This window comes from Phyllopteryx taeniolatus, chromosome 5, assembly GCF_024500385.1.
Source record: "Phyllopteryx taeniolatus isolate TA_2022b chromosome 5, UOR_Ptae_1.2, whole genome shotgun sequence".
In the NCBI taxonomy this organism is placed as follows: domain Eukaryota; kingdom Metazoa; phylum Chordata; class Actinopteri; order Syngnathiformes; family Syngnathidae; genus Phyllopteryx; species Phyllopteryx taeniolatus.
The window spans coordinates 33,187,245-33,207,467 of record NC_084506.1 but is presented as its reverse complement, the minus strand read 5'-3'; the positions used below and the strand labels follow the sequence as shown (position 1 = coordinate 33,207,467).

General features: G+C 51.6%; 1 protein-coding gene across 1 annotated transcript; it reads left to right on the top strand.

Annotated features, from left to right (window-relative positions):
* The first annotated feature begins 106 nt into the window (after nt 1-106).
* Nucleotides 107-18,918, top strand: LOC133477741 (uncharacterized). The gene is made up of 12 exons (XM_061772818.1): nt 107-561; nt 629-722; nt 2,062-2,149; nt 2,268-2,541; nt 3,639-3,732; nt 5,399-5,486; nt 7,648-7,962; nt 8,597-8,843; nt 9,104-9,462; nt 13,201-13,271; nt 15,703-15,790; nt 16,238-18,918. The coding sequence occupies exons 1-12, from the start codon at nt 507-509 to the stop codon at nt 16,643-16,645; spliced, it is 2,181 nt and encodes a 726-aa protein (XP_061628802.1). The 5' UTR covers nt 107-506; the 3' UTR covers nt 16,646-18,918.
* The last annotated feature ends 1,305 nt before the right edge of the window (nt 18,919-20,223 follow it).

The window sequence follows — 20,223 nt, the reverse complement described above, 5'->3', positions numbered from 1 at the left end:
TACTGGCCTACATTTGTGTTAAAGGATATCGTTTTTTCCCATCTATGACGTCACGACGGCGACAGCCTATCAACGCGTGAGTGCCCGCTCCGCTCAAGCGCCGGTCACGTGACGGCGGGCCTCCTCGGCGGCGGCTAATCGAGCGCTACTCGCAGTCGCAGCTACCGGCGCTCACAGCTCCGGTTCGGTCCGGTTCGCCCGTGCGGGTCCACTCCGCTGCCTCGACTGCTCGAAGGACGTCCGATACACAGACACACACACACACACACACACAGCAGCTGTCAATCACCGGCGGTCCACTCACACTTCCGGTTGCTAGCCAATTTAACGGGCTAGCAGCGCGCCAGGAAGGAAGGAGGGAAGGAACGAAGGAAGGAGGGAAGGAGGGAGCGAGGGAGCGAGGTTCGGCCGAGGCGCTCCGAACGACGCTCAATGATGGACGGACCGAGCAGCCGAAACAAAGCGGCTAGTTAGCATTTAGCACTTAGCGGACGTCCACAACGACGATGGAGTCGTGCAGCCCCAACCCGCTGGCCCACTTCACGGACAACTCGTACAAAAGTAAGAGGCAAACTTTCTGTCCTTCCTGACCCGCCCGCTGCTCAACTTTCAACTTTGACCTCCGCAGTGAGCGAGGATGACGTCAGGAGGCTCATCGAGTTCAGAGCCTCCAACGAGCTTCTCTTCACCGGAAAGAGGAACTCCGCCAAGATGGCCTGGAGGTACACACACACAGAATAGAGGTGCAACAACGAATCGATTCATCAATTATCAAATCTATCAACAACTATTTTGAGAATCGATTGAACGTTTGGAGATATTTTGTAACTTCAAATTATTGTGATTGTAGGGTATATTACATTGGCTAACAAGTATTAAAGGTCCCGTATTCTGTCTAGTACAACCGCCACAGAGTGACTCTCCTTCCTGGACTTAATATAAAAGTGTCCATTTCATTTGAAAAAATCAAATCCGAGTGTCCAGAAAGGTCCCTCTGACAGCTACTTCTGTTTGAGCTCGTTTTGGATCCGCTTTGTCCATATTTGGCTAAGACCGCCCACTTTCCTCTGATTGGTTGCCTCCGTGTTTGTTCCGCTCGGAGAGCTTCGCAAGTGAATTCCAATGAGCTGATTTGAGGCCTGGCGGCACGGTGGCCGACCGGTTAGAGCGTCAGCCTCACAGTTCTGAGGACCCGGGTTCAATCCCTGTGTGGAGTTTGCATGTTCTCCCCGTGCTTGCGTGGGTTTTCTCCAGGCACTCCGCTTTCCTCCCACATCCCAAAAACATGCACGTTAATTGAAAACTCTAAATTGCCCGTAGGCGTGACTGTGAGTGCGAATGGTTGTTTGTTTCTATGTGCCCTGCGATTGGCTGGCAACCAGTTGAGGGTGTACCCCGCCTCCTGCCCGATGACAGCTGGGATAGGCTCCGGCACGCCCGCGACCCGCGTGAGGAGAAGCGGCTCAGAAAATGGATGGCAGAAAAGCGTCTGGCACTCAGGAATGCGCGGACGATTTCAATTCGTATTTCACGTTTACTAAGGCACCATCGAGACAATATTACACCCCAAATACTAGAAAAAACTGATTTGGTAAAATATGGGACCTTTAAAACAACAACAACGGCACATTAGCTTAGTACGCCGCAAAGCTCGTCAACACGCATGTGAATGTTGTCTTTCCCGAGCTGGCGTGTGAGGCCATCGCCACCTTTGCAAGAATTGCAGTCACTTCATTTTCGTCCGTTTTGGTTTCAAATGATTCCAAACCTCGGATGTCCTCCGTTTACAGCGGCGTATTCCAGCTGTGGTCCCGAGTTCCCAATCATAGATCTGAAGACGAGACACGCCGGCGCCCCGTAGCAGCTCCACTGTCGTGCCACGATGTAGTGTGCATCTGCAGCAAATGTCCGTGCGAAAACATGGACAGTAACCAAACATGGTTCCGGGCGGCACGGGTCGACTTAGCCGAATATTTGTATTTGTTCTTCTTCTCCGCAGCCCTTTATATAGGCCGCTATATACAGTTAGTGTAAGTTAATAAGCTACTTTTGCTTGTCCAGCACCATCCTGAGGGCTTTGGACCTGCAGGGGAAGCTGACAGCCGAGCAGATCGCCAAGAAGTGGGACAATCTGCGCTCCAAATACAAGGTAGGTTCCTAATGATCGGGATCTTCACGATGGGGCTCTTCGTGATCGGGATCATCAACTAACACCAGCGTCACCTCGCTCTCTGTGTGTGTGTGTGTGTGTGTGTGTTGCGGGCCAGGACCTTAAGCAGCCCTACCAATCAGCAGGTCAGGAGCAGCCGGAGGGCGTGGCCGAGTCGTGGCCGTGGTTCCGGATGATGGACGACGCCATGCACGGTCGCCTGTACAACAGTCACATGGTGCTCGGCGCGCCGAACGACAACAACGACGACATCCTGGAGTTCCTCATCAAGACCGAGATGGAGGACTCGGGCGCCGCCGCCGACGGTGCCGCCGCGCCCGCCGAAGGCCCGCCCGTGGGCTGGAGGAGGATGGGCGAGTGCTCCTACAAAAGTAGGCGGACGCAGCGCGCAACGACGCGTGACGATGTCGTCAACGGCGCCATGTCGGATGCGATGACATCACACGTGTTGCAATGACATCATTGTGCGTGAGATGCGATCGCGTCGTCACGTGCGCTGCGACGTTCTAAACTTTATCACGAGGGTTGTCACGATCCGATCACGTGATGGAAAATCGGGAGCGATTCCATAGTTTTCAGCCGCAGCATCGAGTGAAGAAGATCGGATTTTTGAATTGACCAAAAGTCGCATTTCGAGCAGTGCGTTATTATTGCAGTGTGACGTAAACATCAACTGGAAGATCAGGGCTGCAACTACCGATGATTTGAAAAACGGATTCATCTGTGGAGTTATTTTTGGATGAATTGGATTAAAACAATCTATTTCAAACTTCAACTTTAAAAACAGGACATGGTTTCAAATTGACAGTGCAGGAAATGCACAAACAGAAATGGATTCTGATTCGTAACATCTGTCAGAAAATTGGCAAAAATGTTGATCACCGGTTTCCAAAGTCAAAGCACATGTTTCTAAATGTCTTATTTTTAATTCAACATGTCGACAATCAGTCCGCTTTCATGGCGGAAGACAGAAATCAGAGAATAGTTACTGCTCCGAGACTGAAACTCTGAGACGATGATTGAAGTTAAATAAGGTCTCTCCTAACAATGACTCGATGTTCAAGATAGTTGTTGATTGATTTGATAATCGATGAGTTGTCAATGAATGGTTGCACCTCTGCATACCATGTGATCATTTGGATGTACGGCCTATTTTTTTTTAGCTCTGTGGTGGCTTTTCTGTGCCTCGCGCTCCAGGCACGACCAATCAAGCCCCGCTCAATCCAATGATTACAGTTGTGCAACTTTGGAAGCGCTCGTTTGTTTTTTTCTTTTCTTTTGAAATGAATTGCCGAGGTATCGGATCGGAACTCGTTATCGGCAAATACTCGAAAGCGGGTGACTCGCCGATCGGGTGATCGGGACGTCCCTATTTCCAACATTGGTGCGCGACGTCATCTCAACGCGCGCACACTTGATGACGTCGAGTATGTTGCGATGATGATATGGCCTTCTTTTGCGTCGCCAGTGTCCGAAGCGGAGACGGAGCGCCTCATCAAGGTTCGCGCCGCCAACGAGGCCATCTTCACTGGCAGGAAACACTCGGCCAAGCTGGCGTGGAGGTGAGGTCACGCGCTCGCTTGGGACTCGGCGCTTTAATTACATTCTTCGAAGGTGGCCACATTACACGACAAAAAGTAGTCGACAACATTTCTAACATTCCTTAAGTGTGCTGACGTTTTCAGCACAAACCACCGACTCGCGTTCGCCGATCCGAGCTCGGCCGACCTCTGTTGGCATTTGTGCGAGTCTCCTCAGGCTGCACTGGTTCGGGATTGTCGTATTATTGAAGCGCCTTGAAGAAATTAGGAGTACAATTGCATTCACGGCGATGACTCTGTACTAATCCGACTGAAATCAAGGCATTGCAGTTGCACAAATGACTAAATCAATTCCCAAATATTGACTTAGCAATGCTTTGTCTTGATGTTGTGCAGACGATGTATATTATATGATGAATATATGTGAACATCCAAATTGAGGGTAAGCTTAGGGGAGCATTGTGTGTGTGTGTGTGTGTTTGGGTGTATAGGTGTGAGTGTGAGTGTGTGTGCGCGTTATGATTTGAAATGATTATTTTTGTATTTTGGTGACTATCTGTATCTGTTGAAAGCCCCCTCTTGAAAAAGAGATGACGGCTCCCGATGGGATAGCCGTGAAATAAATAAATACCGCTACAGAAACAAATCATTTGCAATAATGATTGGCCGGCGACCGGTTCGGGGTGTACCGAAGATAGCGGAGATAGGCTCCGGCAGCCCGCGACCCACGTGAGGAGAAGCGGTAAAGGAAATGGATGGATATTACGATACCGACGATCCACCCACGCCGGCCGTATGCGGTTTTGCGCCACAAATGCGACAAATATTACGACAGTGCCGTAAAGGGTCACGGTGTGGGTCGGCGCGCGTTGCCTTCCTTTTATGATGACTAAAGTCTTCATTAGCATCCGGTTGTTGTCTGCAGCTTGTTGGACTTAATTAACAACGTGCAGATGAAGTTTGACTTCGTGCCGCTGCCTTTGTTCCTCGCCGCCATTCCGTGGTCCCGCCGCTGCTCATATGAACGTTGAGCGTATGAGGCTATGGCGGCGTTGGCTTCGGCTGTCGTCTTGAGGGTAACCCGAATGCGCGCTCGTTGATCCGGTCAGGTGGCGCCGGTCGCCGTTTTTTCCTGTGTCATCACAACATCCCGTCTCGGACAGGATGTCGCGATGATAAAAGTATTTCAGACCGACATTGAAAATGCAGTTTGGGGTCATTTTTTGGGCAGGTGAAAGTTTTCGGTGACTTGGAAACGAACGTCTATATGTAGGTGGATCCCCGAGACTGCGGCGTAGTGGCCCCCCCCCGGGCCACCGTTCAGGTCGTACTATGGGTGAATACAGCGAGTTGGTAACACTGCAGATGTAAGTTCTAGCACTTGCTCGTCCTCATGCGTGCACATCAGAATCATTTATTTTGAGTTTCTGAACACTGCGAGGGCCGGTCAGAAACTGTGGACGGACCGGAAGCGTGTGTGGGACGGAATCTGAAATGACATCATCGACAGGAAAGAGGAAGAGGACAGGAAGCCAGAAGTTGGCGAGTCCTCTTCAGCGGATGCCGCAAAAGACCCTTTTTAGCTACATTTGCATCTAGGCGGTTGCATGAGCCGCCTCACAATTCTGAGAAGATGCAAAATCTAGCTCGGGAAACGCCCGCCAACGTTTGCGACGTGTCTCGGCAGGGCCGTGCTTGACGAGCTGGGTCTGCAGGGCAAGCTGAGCACCGAGCAGCTGGCCAAGAAGTGGGACAACCTGAAGAGGAGGTACAAGGTGAGGCCACCGCAATTGAGAACGGGGCACCGAGGCGGAAGCTGATCTGCTGACCCACCGCCGTGTCCGACGCAATTTGTTGAGTCTATTTCTACTCGGATGAAAGGCCTTACGCTTTTGAAGGTCTACCGTGTTTTCCAAAAGTCTCTTGTTTCCAAACTTTCCAATAGCGGTGATGAGCTTTTTGTACTTGCTGAAAATAGTTACATTAGTTTTTGTATTTTCGATTTTTTTTAAAATTATTTTTAGCAGTGGCACAGCGGTCGACCGGTTAGCAAATCCCCCTCACGGTTCTGAGGTTGCGGGTTCAAATCCGGTCTCGCCCGTGTGGAGTTCGCACAGGCTTTCCTCCCACACCCTAAAAACATCCGTGCCGGGTTGATTTGAAGACACTAAATTGCCCGTAGGTGTGAATGTGAATGCCGACGTGCCCTGCGATTGGCTGGCGACCAGTTGAGGGTGTACCTGGGATAGGCGCCAGCACGGCCCTCGTGAGGAGAAACGGTATGGCAGACGGATGTTATTTTAGCACGACTGCAGTTTGAAGCGTCCTTTACGCACGAGTAGCACGCTCGGACTTGCCCAGGCGACGTTGGCGCGTTTTCTTCTCGGGTCTGCTCCCCTCGTACCCGCTGAGCCGCCACATGCTCGTAACTGTAGCCAAGAGGCGAATACGTTCAGCAGTTGACATTGACACCATCTGGTCTCGTTGAACACTTTCGTCAGGCCGTCCGTGTTTCATTGCGTTGTCTGGGTTTTGCCAAGTCAAACAGTTTTTAGCTTGTATTGTCAAACCTGTTTTTCTGTGTTTGTTGTCGGTCCACACTTTGGAAAAGAGATTTTTCAAATAAATAAAGGTTGAATAAACTATGAAGAGCGGGGATCACCAACATCAGCCCCCGTGGGTCACTTCTAAAAACAGCATTTTGTTTAGTTATTTAGAGATTTGTTTGAATTTTGCATGGTAGACGTTTTATTAACGTAGCAAATGTTCGATGGAAAACGTTTTTATTTACCCAAATCCTTCAAAATAAGACCATTTCGAGCCGTCATTGTGATACCGCGATATTTCTGCTGATCGTGCTGGGCCACACAAGGAGGGAGTAGTTCAATCACCTGCTGTGTCAGCGACACAAACTTCTCCTCTGAATACCCGCCGCACAGGTTCTGCGAAGGCGCTAGCTCGTCCGTAGCCGTCTTAGCGCTTTCCGTTAGCAACAAAAACAACTAGGACGTGAGAGTTAGCTTCGGAGCAAAACTTGCGCTCGGTCTGGGGAGCCGTCAGTATGACTGCGCTGCCCGACGACGTCGCTGCTACGCGACGTGCGCAGTTCGTGAACTACAATTCACTTTTTTTGGGCAATCAATTGAGACCGAGACAAAAACAAAGGACATTTTCGCTTTCATTATGCAAACGTAAAATGTCATTTTAGTTAACGTATTTATTTGACGTTGCTTAGGAAAATGTTTTTGGAATTTGAGTTATTCTGATTGTTTTCATTTGCTACAATCTTGGTCGCAGCGTCACGGACGTGTCAGCCAATCAAAATGCTCACGAGCTTTCCCCACGCAAATTAGGTTTCCGGGTTTGAAGTGTCAACGAGAGCCAGCCGGCGGCCACCGCCGAGTCGTACCGATGCAATACGTGTATTGCATTGTTTTACAGTCATGCTGAAGCACGTTTCCTGTTCCATGTGTTCCTGTGGGAGAAACGCACGAGCGCAGGGAGGGAATGGCCCGATCGGTCATGATCAACTGCCCCTCACAATATCCGCGCTCTCCTTTTTCTCACCCATTTTCTCTGTTTCGTAGTGGGCATCAGCTTCTTTCTTGCCAATCACGCCATGTTTTTGTGGTTCAAATACACAGTCCAGTAAGTTATGTGGCGCTTGTAAATCCAATACTTGGTCGCATACTTTTCTGTGATAGTGCATCGGTAGATGCGCTGCCCAGTCGCTCAGTGCGCGAGGAAGTGTCGCCGAATGTAATTTTTTTTATTTTTTTATAAACATGTCGCAGTCAGCTGCGTCGCCCGGCGCGCTGCCGGCTTTTGTAGATTTCATGTAGTAGATGTCGTGTGTGGACTCAACACGCAGTTTAGCGCAGGCGCTATTTGGGATGTTTGTAAATCGGGCCTGAGAGCGTTTCCTGCGTCCGTCAGGAGCTGAAGTTTCCCCCGCACGGCGCGGAGTCCAACCCGAGCTCCTGGCCGTGGTTCTACCTCATGAACGACGCCGCGGAAGGCCGCCTGGCCGGCGCCGCGCCCGCCCTCGCGCCCGTCGCCGACGAGGAGGACGACGAGGACGACGACTGCGAGATGCTGACCCCCGCGTCCAGGAAGCGAGCCCGCAGGAGCCGCGCGGGCATGGCCGACTTCCTGACCGAGTCGGAGATGGACCTGCTGGTCCGCGCCGAGGGCAAAAACGCCTCCTCGGCGCCGGGAGACCTCGGCGGATGTCTGACTTCAGCTACAAACGTAAGACTGCCTCCCTGACGTTCTCGCCGTTGGGCTCGTTTCTTTATGAAGTCAAGTTCAACAAGAGTAGGAGCGGGCGGCAAACCCCCACATGGCGCTCGTTTCCATACGAGTTGATCAATAACGGTAAAGACGTAGCCTACTAATTGTCCTTTGGAAAATCAATTCATACGAGTCACGGATACGGGCCGATTGGTGTATATTTGGAACTGGAACTTGTCAGCCAATCGGAGAAGAGAAAAGAAAGATTTTTCTCAACATATCTCCTCGAATCCATCTTCCGGTTTGAAGGCGTTTTGGAACCGAGTGCGCACAAAAACCAAAAGCCCCATTTTCTCAGAAGCTTTCATCCATTTTTCCAAATTCTTGTTAAAGTGGCCGTTGGGAACACACTCCGCATTTGGGGGGGATATGTTGTCACGTGATGATGATGATGATGATGATGATGATGATGATTGCCAACGCAGTCATTCGTCATTCGCTGCAAAAGGATTTTAAGGAACGACGGAGGACGTTCGCACGTCGGCGTGGCCGTCGCAAGCGCCCTCAGCTTTTGGACATTTTTGAGAACTCTTCATGTCACGTCACGTCGTCGCCGCTCCTAACGTGTTCGCTTGTGTGTGTTGGCCAGTGACGGAAGACGACATCCGAAAACTGGTGGAGCTGCGAGCGGCCAACGAGGCGCTCTTCACAGGACGGAGGAACAGCGCCAAGCCCGCCTGGAGGTCCGGGGCCTTCCCGCCGACCCGCCGACGTCGTCACGCGTGCTGACGTGCGTTTTGCTTTCGTGCAGGGGCATCGTGGAGGAGATGGGCCTGACGGGAAAGATCACGCCCGACCAGGTGGCCAAGAAGTGGGACAACCTGAAGACCAAGTTCAAGGTGGCGTCACCTCTTTCGGTTTCCTGTCAACTTCTCGCTCCACTTACTATTTGACTTGTTTCAACTTCCCATTTCACTGTTGATTTGGCTTCTGCTTGACTTCCTGTTTTCATTTGGCTTCTGTTTCATGAGCCGCTTTGCGTCTGGCTTCTTTTTTTTCCCCACCTTCTGCTTTACTTCCCGTTTCTCTTCCCACGTCACTCCGTAAGCTGTTTGATCCGCCGTCCCTAATGAAGTGTCCCACGTGGCGTGTGGTTCAGGACCTGAAGTTCCCCCCGCGGGGCGCGGAGCCTCAGGGCGGGGCGGCCTCCTGGCCGTGGTTCCGGCTGATGAACGACGCCCTGGAGGGCCGGCCTGGCGGGCAACGCCGCCCGGGTGGCGCCAATGTGGATCGGCGAGGAGGACGCCGTCGTCTCGGGCCGGCCCCCCTCCGTCGACGGCCGGGGGGCGGAGCCGGGCATCTGCGGGGCGGAGCCGGGCGCCTTCGGGGCGGAGCCGGAAGTCTGCGGGGCGGGCGACCCCCGAGGGGCCGCGGACCTCTGCGAGTCGGACGGCAACGTCGCCTACATCGACGCCAGCGGCGAACAATGCTCCGCCCCTACGGAGCTCTCCTACAAAAGTAAACAATTATTTGTATTCTTTTTATCATTGTTCCAGTGGTGCCTTGAGATACGAGTGACCCGATGAGTTTTTTTCAAGATACGAGCCGTCGTTTGGTCTGACTTAGTTGACAACAAGCAGCAGTTCGAGGATGTAATGAGTAAATATTCTTCAAAAAAGAGGCTTCGCGTTCCAATCGAAGTTTACTCCAAAACTAAACACAATACAATGAGAATTACACCTTGTGGATTTAAAAAAAACAGCGGCACGGTGGACGACCGGTTAGAGCGTCAGCCTCCCAGTTCTGAGGACCGTGGTTCAATCCCCGGCCCCGCCTGTGTGGAGTTGGCATGTTCTCCCCGTGCCTGCGTGGCTTTTCTCCGGGCATTCCGGTTTCCTCCCGCATCCCAAAAACACGCGTGCGAGGTTCATTGAAGACTTGAAATTGCCCGTAGGTGTGAATGTGAGTGCCGACGGTCGTTTGTTTGTACGTGCCCTGCGATTGGCCGGCAACCGGTTCAGGGCGTACCCCGCCTCCTGCCCGATGATGGCTGGGATAGGCTGCAGCGCGCCCGCGACCCGCGTGAGGAGAAGCGGCTCACAAAATGGATGCATGGATTTAAAACAATCAAACAGTGTTGTCTTCTGACGGTCTGCTAAGAAACAATGCAAAATGCCATCGATGGGCTAACGAATAGCATCGGCGTCGCGCTATCGTAACAAATATTTGCCCACAAACTGTGGAGCAACTCATGTCAACAGACAATATCCAGTGGGGCAAAAAGGTATTTAGTCATCCACCAATTGTGCAAGTTCTCCCATGTAAAAATATGAGAGAGGCCTGTCATTTTCCTCATAGGTATACCTCACCTATGAGGGGAAAAAAAAAAAAATCCCGAAAATCATCAATCTGATTTTGAAAGAATTTAGGAGCAAATTATGGTGGAAAATAAGTATTTGGTCAATAACAACAGTTGATCTCAATACTTTGTTCTCTACCCTTTGTTGGCAATGACGCAGGTCCAACGTTTTGTGGAAGTCTTCGTATTTTGGCCCATTGCTCCATGCAGTGATGTTTTGGGGCTGTCGCTGGGCAACGCAGACTTTCAACTCCCTCCAAAGACTTTCTATGGGGTCGAGGCCGCTCCAGGACCTTGAAACGCGGTGCGTTTGGGATCATTGTCGTGCTGAAAGACCCGGCCACGCTTCATCTTCAATGCCCTTCCTTGCTGACGGAAGGAGGTTTTCACTCCAAATCTCACCATACACGGCCCCATTCATTCTTTCCTTTACGCGGATCAGTCGTTCTGGTCCCCTTTGCAGAAAAACAGCCCCAGAGCATGATGTTTCCAGTAGGTACGGTGTTCTTTGGATGCAACGCAGCATTCTTTCTCTTCCAAACACGACAAAGTTCCATTTTGGTTTCATCTGACCATATGACATTCTCCCAATCCTCTTCTGGATCGTCCAAATGCTCTCTAGCAAACTTCAGACGGGCCTGGACACGTACCGGCTTAAGCGGGGGGGGACACGTCTGGCACTGCGGGATTTGAGTCCCTGCGTGGCGCTGTCGCGTGTTACTGATGGTCCCCGCTCTCTGCGGGTCATTCACTCGGTCCCCCCGTGTGGTTCTGAGATTTTTGCTCACGGTTCTTGAGATCATTTTGACCCCACGGGGTGAGATGGACGGAGATTATCGGCGGTCTTGTATGGCTTCCATTTTCTAACGATTGCTCCCGCAGTTGATTTCTTCACACCGAGCTGCTGACCCATTGCGGATTCGGTCTTCCCGGCCTCCTGCAGGTCTACCGTTTTGTTTCTGGGTGTCCTTGGATCGCTCTTTGGTCTTGGCCATAGTGGAGTTATCGTGGAGTGAGAGTGTTTGAGATTGTGGACAGGTAGTACTTATTTTCCACCATAATTTGCTAATGCACTCTTTAAAAATCGGACAAACATTTGTTGTTGTTGTCATTTTGTGTGTCATAGGCGAGGTATCCCTATGATGAAAATTCCAGGCCTCTCTCATCTGCTGAAGTGGGAGAACTTTTTGTGTGCAATTGGTGGCTGACTAAATACTTTTGTGCCCCACCGTAGCAACACGGTCGTCAAGGGATTTGAGCTGAGCGAGGAGCGTCCACAAATTGGCCTGCAGGAGTTGAGGAGTGACGCGCAGCTAGATGGCTCTGGAGAATGCAGACTTGGATTCGTCCTCTATATCGTGTGTGTGCCTTGAAAAAATACGCTATGGTTGCTTGTTTACCTTGAGCTTGTGGCGAACGGGAGTGACGTCACGGACGCTGCGTTCACATCGTCTTTGAGCAAAAGCGCTTTTTACAACAAAGATTTGATGGTTTGTCTTTGTTTTGTGTCTCCGTTTCATGCTGCCCCCAGGTGGCCGAGGCCTGTACGCCAGAAGGATCAGCACGGTCCGTTGAACGGAAACAAACAAAACGTACCAAATTGACCCATTTAAAGATGTTTTTCTCAAGTACAATATTATAGACAGTTATTTTTCTTATTAAAAACATGACAAACATGTTTGTTGTTTTTGTTGTTTTGAGACTGGAACGGATGAAAGGCATTGGCATCGTTTCCATGGGAAAGGCGATTTAAGATGCGAGTGTTGAGTTACGAGCGTGCTCACGTGACCAATTCGATTCATATGTCAAGGCACCAGTGGACATGATGATCGTGGGAGACGGAACACCCGGAGGAAAGCCACGCAAGCATGGCGACGTGTGCTCGCTTGCGTGGCTTTTCTCGGGGTACTCTGGCTTTCTCCCACATTAGCCAACATGTTAGCAGGTACGTATGGTAGCAGATGTTGGCAAACATGTTCTGCCTCCATCAGACTACAGAATTTGAGCCCGTTTAGCCATTTCCCGTATCGGGCCCGACAACACCTGCCGTGCGACATAATCCACGACCGACGATTCGGCCCTATGACGTCCAGCGTGTATTATTATTTTCTGGGTTTTTCTATATCCTCTATGCAATGTGAAATATTCACGACAGCTGTGCAACAGCGCAGCTCGACGTCGACCAATAGGATTGCGTATTGTGACCGGTGCGTTGCCTCCCTGGTTTGCCGTTGTCAACATTTATTCACACGCACGAACCCATGTTTTCCGCAGCTTTAGACCACCATTCGACAAAAAGTCGGTATGTTTCCGTACAAATGTTAGCGCTGGCATTAGCTGGCGAGGCTACATCACGTGATGTTGGCCGTTTGCGAGCCTTATTGGAACTGTGAAGGTCACCTGGAACAAAAGGGCCGCCCCCGAGCACCCGTTTTTTTCCCTCCTTTTGTTCGCTTTTCCGACACAATTGCCGCGATCCGTTGTTGTTGTTGCCGCCGTTGCCGTGGTAACAGCCATATCCAGTTGCGGTGACATGTTTAGTGGTCCCGCCTCCCTGACAGCGTTTTGATTTGATGAAGAATTTGCCGAATTTGAAGAGAACGCCCAGTGGTCATGAAAGACGGCATACCGCAAGATTCGATGGCGGTAGTCTGACAAATGTGTCTTGTCGTCCGATATCCGGGCATTAGTAAACATGTTCCCAAACAAATTGTTGTGTCGCAGTGAGCGAGCAGGACACTCGGCGCTTGATCACGCTCAGAGCCGCCAACGAGGTTTTGTTCACCGGAAAGAGAAACGCCGCCAAGGCTGCTTGGAAGTAAGACAACATTCGTGTTATTCTTATTTTCTTCTTCTTCTTCTTCTTCTTCTTCTTCTCCTCGGCTATTGGGGATCAGCGAAGGAAGGAAATGGGAAAAATAGTTTTGGAAGACGAATCGGGCGCCCTTAATGACGTCATCGCTGTCGCGTAAGTACGACGTGGCAGATCGTCAGCTGGTGGAGCGACGCTAAGAAATACTCAACAAACGAATCCGTTCGGATCATTTAACACGCCGAGTGTATATTACAAAATGAATCGGGATGTTCCGCTCTATGTCCCTCTGTGCTGGGACGTGTCGCTCTCGGGCCCGACCGATTCATCGGTTGACCAATTTTATCGGCCAAATCGGCAGTTTTCAAATGAGCAGATTTTTGCTGTCTTTCTGTTTAGTTTTTTTTTAACAACAATACAGGAAATAAAGACAAACAAAAACAGCCGCAATGCACAAAAAGTTGGATTTTGCGACTGTCTTCAACGAGTCCAGACCAAAACCCAGTTGGCGAGGTTATTCCTAGCGCGGACCGAAACGTTGATTCATCAGCCGGTAACTTCACTCATTGTGTTGCTTATATCGAAAGATCAATTCATGAGTTCATTTTATTGCTGTTGTAAAGTGAAACAAGTACTCAAGGACAAAGGATTTGTAAACAGTCCAATGTTCTTCAATTCATTTCTTTGTCCTCGTAAGCGTCAAGGCACCAAATTTTAATAATCGGAATTTCTCCTGCCAAATAGCTTTTTATTATCCTCGTCCTAAAATGTAAAACGGCGGTCTAACATCAGCCGATATGATCCCCAAAACTCGAGGTCGGTCGTGTACTCCTAAAGTTTGATCGTAAGGACAAAAGGGTGGCTTTCCCCTTCCAGAGGGCAGCGCTATCTGCGCTAGCATGGCTAGCCTGGAAAAAACAACATTCGCCGGGAAGAAGAAATGAGCACCACGGCTACTTGTAGCTTTCTGCCCGAGCCGGTCGGCGAAGTCACGGCAAACGATTTTGAACCGACGTGAAAAAGGAGCTTCGCGATTCCGTGCCGAAACCGGAAGACGTTAACCGGAAGATCCTCCCGAGAGCTACAGAATAAGTCGGCCGACTAAGAAAGTCGTGAGGACGAACGGCGCGGCGTAGTTTCTTTGATTCGGTTGTGACCGAAGCGAGGGAATCGACGGGCCCCGAGAGGGCTCACGGAGCGCTCGGACCCGCTCCGCCGGCTCGCTCCAGGTTCCTTCCCTACAGTTTACAACTCGGGAGGAAGCCTGGGAAAAAAACCGCTGCCCGTGAGAATACGGGAGTGTACTACGTGCGGCGGAATACATGTCCACCGGTCGAGAAAAGCAGATTTGCTGCGCGTACACTTTGATCCGAGTACCGTGACCTACGGCCGCCGCGGCGCACGACCGAGACGGCGTTTGGGACGATCGGGACGACGTCCGGGAGCGTGCGCGGCAAATCCAGAGAAGGAACCGGGAGGACGCCGGGCTCGGAACCTGACGGTTCGGGCCGTCTTAACCCATCGCAGCAGTCGAGGCGGCCGCTTCGCTCTGAACATTTGAGTGAACGGACTTGGTCAGATATTTGTCCACTGGTACGGAGGAGGATCAAATCATAGAAATGTTTGTCGTCAACTCAGCTCACCGAACGCCGACATCCGAGTTCACGATGAAGGTGGAGACGACAAATAGTTCCCCGCCCGACCTGGCGAGATTTCTGTCGGAAGACTGAAATCTCTGGGACTTTATTACACGATCCCAGTTCCCAGCGCTCATCCCGAGCGGTATTGTCGGCTTCCGGGAAAAGGAGATGAAACTAACGCCGTTCAAATTTCGGGGGGGATCACTGCGGCGCCGCCCGATGCCGGCTCAAACAAGCGGCCCCTTCGTTGGCTTTGCTAGTAAGAACGAGTCAACTTGTTGACTTGGTGGAGATGACGGCTGCCGCGCTTCGCCTACGGCGGCGAAATACCGGCGGATCGGAAACGGGTTGCCTGTCACGATTCCGTGAACGTACCGTATCGTTGGCGCTTCCCTTTTCGTTCTGTTTGGATTACTAAAATTTCACGCACAAAACAAAAGTATGAGAAAAATGCATCCAGCCGGAGCTCGACGACTTGGATTTCATTCGAGTTTTTTCCTGATCATATTTTTGCAACACGGCTCAAGAATTTGTCTTGTGGCAAAAAAGGCAAAATCCTTTTTTCTTGCTGGGCCGCGTGCGACTTTGCCACATATGCGCCGCCGTCGGGACCGTCGTTCGCGTTGACTTGCAAGCAAAATAGGGAAGGCTTCACGGTGGCGCATTCTTCCAAAACCAGGTTTTGGAACTCCCAGCGGAGGTTCACCCCAAAACCGAATGAAGAACAAAGACGAGGTCACCTTGCGGCTTTAACTAAACGAGAGCGCCTCCGCTGGCTTAATGCTAACACGTAACGGGAAATGCCATAGACAGGCTAACGAGTAGCCTCTTTGTGGCAGTTTTAGAACCCTATTTGAACACAAACGGTGCAGCAACATATACGCGCAGGGCGCCACGTAGTGGATACGGGATGCGATTGCTTTGCCACCGTCTTGTTTGTGTGTCAGGGCCATCATCCGGCAGCTGGATCTCCAGGGGAAAGTGTCCACCTACCAGGTGGCCAAGAAGTGGGACAATCTCAAACGCAGGTTCAAGGTACGCCTCATCTTCTCATCTCCTCATCACTAGGGCGGCCGCTAACGATTATTCTAATAATCTGTTGAGGATATTTTCAATGAATAAAAAAAAAAAACAAGACCTTCCTCCCAATTGCTGGTGCAGAAAATGCACAAACATAAATTGATTATGCTTCCATTTCTGGTTTGGTCCGTCAGAAAATCTGCGCGAATGTCGATGATCGTCTTGCAGACTAAAATGCGATTTATTGGCCAAGTGTGTTGCAAGCACTCGAGTGTGACGAGCGACGGCCACTGCGGCCGCGGACCGCGACCGCGACACACGGCCAGATGTCTGCAAATGGAGGACGACAGAAATTTACTGTTGAGAGGCAGCAATTGATAACAATTTGGACAATTTGAAGTTAGACAAGCTCACTAAACTCTTAATTGGTTAGCAAAATAATTGCCCCCCCCCCCCCCCCAGGACCTGAAGTACCCCCCCGCGGGCATGGAGAACACGACGGAGAGCGCCGCCTCCTGGCCGTGGTTCCACTTGATGAATGACGCCATGGAGGGTCGCCTGGTGTGCGGCCCCCCCCTGCTGACGCCCGTCACCCTCGAGCCCGCCCCCGGGCGCCGCCCCCCTTCACCGCCCGCCTCCGACTCTGGACTCGAGTCGCCGGCGGGCGGCGGCGGCGAGCCGAACCGCTTTGAGCTGGAGCGTGAGCGCCAGATGCTGGAGCGAGAGCGGGCGGCGGTGCGGGCTGAGAGAACGCGCCTGGAGAGGGAGCGGGCTGCGCTGGAGGCGGACCGCGCCCTGCTGGAGCAGGAGAGGGCGGCGCTCGGCCGAGAGAGGGACCTTCTGCACCGGGCGGGCGTCGCGATCTCGTAGACGTCGCTCGGCCGGGACGCGTCGTCGGCCCGCCCGCCCGCCCGCCCGCCCTGGCTCGCGGTGGTGCACAAAGACGTGTTGCTGGCCGGGCGCACGTCGAATGGCCGCCCACTCCGTTGAACGCCACTGCGCCCCAGGACGCCTTGGACGACGTTCCCGTGGTTGGGCAGCGCTCGCCGCGTTCGTCTCCATCAGGGATGTCACCGAGCGTCTCGTCGTCATCGGCGTCGGCGTCAGTCCCCGGCCCCCGCGCCTTCGATTTTGGCGAGCTCTAGCGGCTTCTGCACGTTGCCTTTGACTACGTTTGCCTGCAGGAAGTCGGACACTTTGTATTTATTTATCTTAGGAAGGAGGCGGGGCTTCACGTTGTGCCTCATGAATATTCATGACACTTTTTGATGTTTCAAAAATAAAAATGTTATCGTTAACAAAGCGATGCCCCCTGCGCGAGTTGACGTCACGTGACTGGCGTGCCGCGGGCAGCCGTGCGTGGCCGTCAAACCGGAAGAACCGCAACAGACGCGTACACCGAGACCGCCGCGCATCCTGACACCCGCTGCAACGCCGAGGTGCGGGGGTTAGACGGGCAAGAGAGAGTCTGAGTCGGTCGCCACGGTAACAGTCGCAAATTTGAGATGGGAGCGCTGAACGGTGGCAGTCGTTCGGCAGCTAGTCAACAATTGCTCAAAAAGGCTCTTGAATGTCTCGCTCATCTTTACTCAGAAACCAAAACGCCATAGACGAGCTAACGAATAGCATCAGTGTCGTGCGTTATAACCATTTCAGGAATAATACTTGAACACAAACACATATCGACGGACCAACTCACGGCATATTTTCTTAATCTGCGAAGAAGGACTCCTATTACTACGACTTGAGTGAGCAATTGTGACCGTGATGTCAGTAGGTCTGTATTGTACTGCCCCCAGGTGGCCAAGGCGCGCACACCAGGAGGAGGAGCACAATGCCTCTTGAAAAAATGTGGCAAAAACGGTTTCATTTTTTACATCCTCATGAATGATGTCACTGCTGTACAGTAGGAGGAAAAAGTATGTGAGTCATTTGGATTCGTTTTTTTTAAAAAATCTCTGCATAAATTGGTCATAAAAATGTGTAATCACTGATTTTCTTCTAAATCACACGAATAAACAGTCTGCCTAAACTAATACCACAAGCAAATGTTTTCATATGAAAATAACACGTGAACATTGAGAGGAAAGTAAGCGAACCTTTGGGCTTCGGATTGGCCAAGAGCTAATCGGTCCGGTGTGAGCCAACTTTGAGTCCAATCAATGAGCCAAAATGGGAGCTGCGCCTTTCCGCTGCTCTGCCACGACAAAACACACCGGTTTTTAGAATCGTCTCCTGTCAAGAAGCACTACCTGATCTGTACCACGCCTCACTCCAAAGCGATCTCGGAAGATGTACGATTAAGACTTGTTGACTTGTATAAAGCTGGAAAAGGTTACAAAAGGATCCGAAAATCCACGGTTTGACAAATTGTTTCGAAATAGAGGAAGTTCAGCACCGTTGCTTCTCTTCCGAGGTAAAGATGACTTGCGAGAGCACAAGGCGGAATGCTCAATGAGGTCTTTTGACCTCCGAGTGTCAACCCAAAGCACAAATGCAGTAACTTCCGTCATGACTTACTGGGCCTGCAAAAGCGTCCATTGGGCAGTGCGTGTGCGCCTGCTCCTTCCTCTTTGCTCCTTCTCCGCTTTTCGACCGAAGGTTTGCATTCAACCACCGTTTCCGGGCCATCGACGGCGCATTACCAGGAGTCCCGTGCGCGTTCCCGCCAGGATGCCCGGCTGCCACGCGTTTGGCTCCTGCGTCGCGGGAAGGCCAGGCGACGGAGATGTAACGAGAGAACCATCCCAAACGTATCGCATTCGTATGAAGGCCGGATTTGAACTCGCAACCTCAGAACTGTGCCGCCACGTTTGAACTTTTCAAGGAAAAAAAGTCGCAATCTTGACGCAAACAAAGAATGTTGTGAGGTCTTATGAGATGAAGTTGTATTTTACCACAAATTGAACTGGGTGAAAAAGTGACATTTAAAAATACAACCACCATGCAGATTCTTTTTTTTTGTGGGGGGGACAAATGTGCGTTATTTGCTGAAAAACCTGCCTATTTGCTGTTCATGTAGCTTGACTTTTTCCCTATTCTAGCTTAATTCTGGACTTTGGGGAATTTTCACTTGTGATTTTTATTTTACAGTCACGATTGATTTTCTTTATTTTGTCCAAATAAAATCCACATGAAGAGTTTGTCGCGACAGACGAGTGCTCGGCTCGCAGAAATGTCGGACGGCAAGACGCGGGCCTCCTCGTCGGTGCTTGTCCGGCCTAACGGGCCCGACCTCGTAATCACTCACACCACTCGCTGTATCTCTTTCTCACCAATCACATCTGGCCACATAAACATACGTGCTGGGTGGGGTGGTTGGCATCGGGTCCCCGCGGCCCCTGCCGGCCGGCCGGTTGTCGGGGCGCCTCGGCGGGGCCGGCGGAGCCTCCGGGTCCCTCGGTGAGGGACGTGTGCCGTCCGCCGGGCTGCTCTCGGGTGGGCCCCTGGGCGCTCCGGTGAGAGTTGCAGATCACGGCTAGATGAAGCGAACAGAACCACATTTCTGTGGCCGGACCTCCTCTACGCCGAGAAATTCTGTCCAGAAAAGTAATGGAACAGAATCGGTGACAAAGTCCAACCCTCACCGGAAACGAGTCCGACTTACTGCCGGCAACGTCTGACACCGGTCGTACAGCCCGTATCAGGGGGTTCGGTACCCCATACTCCCGAAGCACCCCCCACAGGACCCCCCCGAGGAACACGGTCGAACACCTTCTCCAAGTCCACAAAACACATGTAGACTGGTTGGGCGAACTGCCGAGGATGTAGAGCTCGTCCAATGTTCCACGGCCAGGACGAAAACCACACCGCTCCTCCTAAATCTGAGATTCGACTTCCCGACGGACCCTCCTCTCCAGCACCCCTGAATTGAACCCTAACCCTAACCCGAGGCGGCTGAGGAGTGTGATCGCCCTGTAGTTGGAACACACCCTGCAGTACCATCCTTCCTTCCTTCCTTCCATCCATCCATCCATTTTCTGAGCCGCTTCCCTTCACCAGGGTCGCGGGCGTGCTGGAGCCCATCCCAGCTATCTTCAGGCCGGTTGCCGGCCAATCGCAGGGCACATGCAAACAAACAACCATTCGCACTCACATTCACGCCTACGGGCAATTTAGAGTGTTCAATTAACGTGCATGTTTTTGAGATGTGGGAGGAAACCGGAGTGCCCGAAGAAAAGCCACGCAGGGACGGGGAGAACATGCAAACTCCACACAGGCGGGGACGGGATATAAAAACCCCGGTCCCCAGAACTGTGAGGCTGACGCTCGAACCAGTCGCCCTCCGTGCCGCCCCCTGCGGTACCAGTTTAAAAAAAATTTCAATTTTTCTTTTTTTCTTTTTATTGGTCGTATACGATAAATAAACAGTCACCCTCATGAAAATCGATTGAGGAATAAGCAAGTTACCACTTAGTTTGCGTGTCCGTGCTTTGCCTTCTGTGGGA

Coding starts and splice junctions, on each gene's coding strand:
- LOC133477741 (XM_061772818.1), top strand. CDS start 507: ATGGAGTCGTGCAGCCCCAACCCGCTGGCCCACTTCACGGACAACTCG. Junction 2,542..3,638: donor GGGCGAGTGCTCCTACAAAA/GTAGGCGGACGC, acceptor TTGCGTCGCCAG/TGTCCGAAGCGGAGACGGAG. Junction 9,463..13,200: donor TACGGAGCTCTCCTACAAAA/GTAAACAATTAT, acceptor ATTGGGGATCAG/CGAAGGAAGGAAATGGGAAA.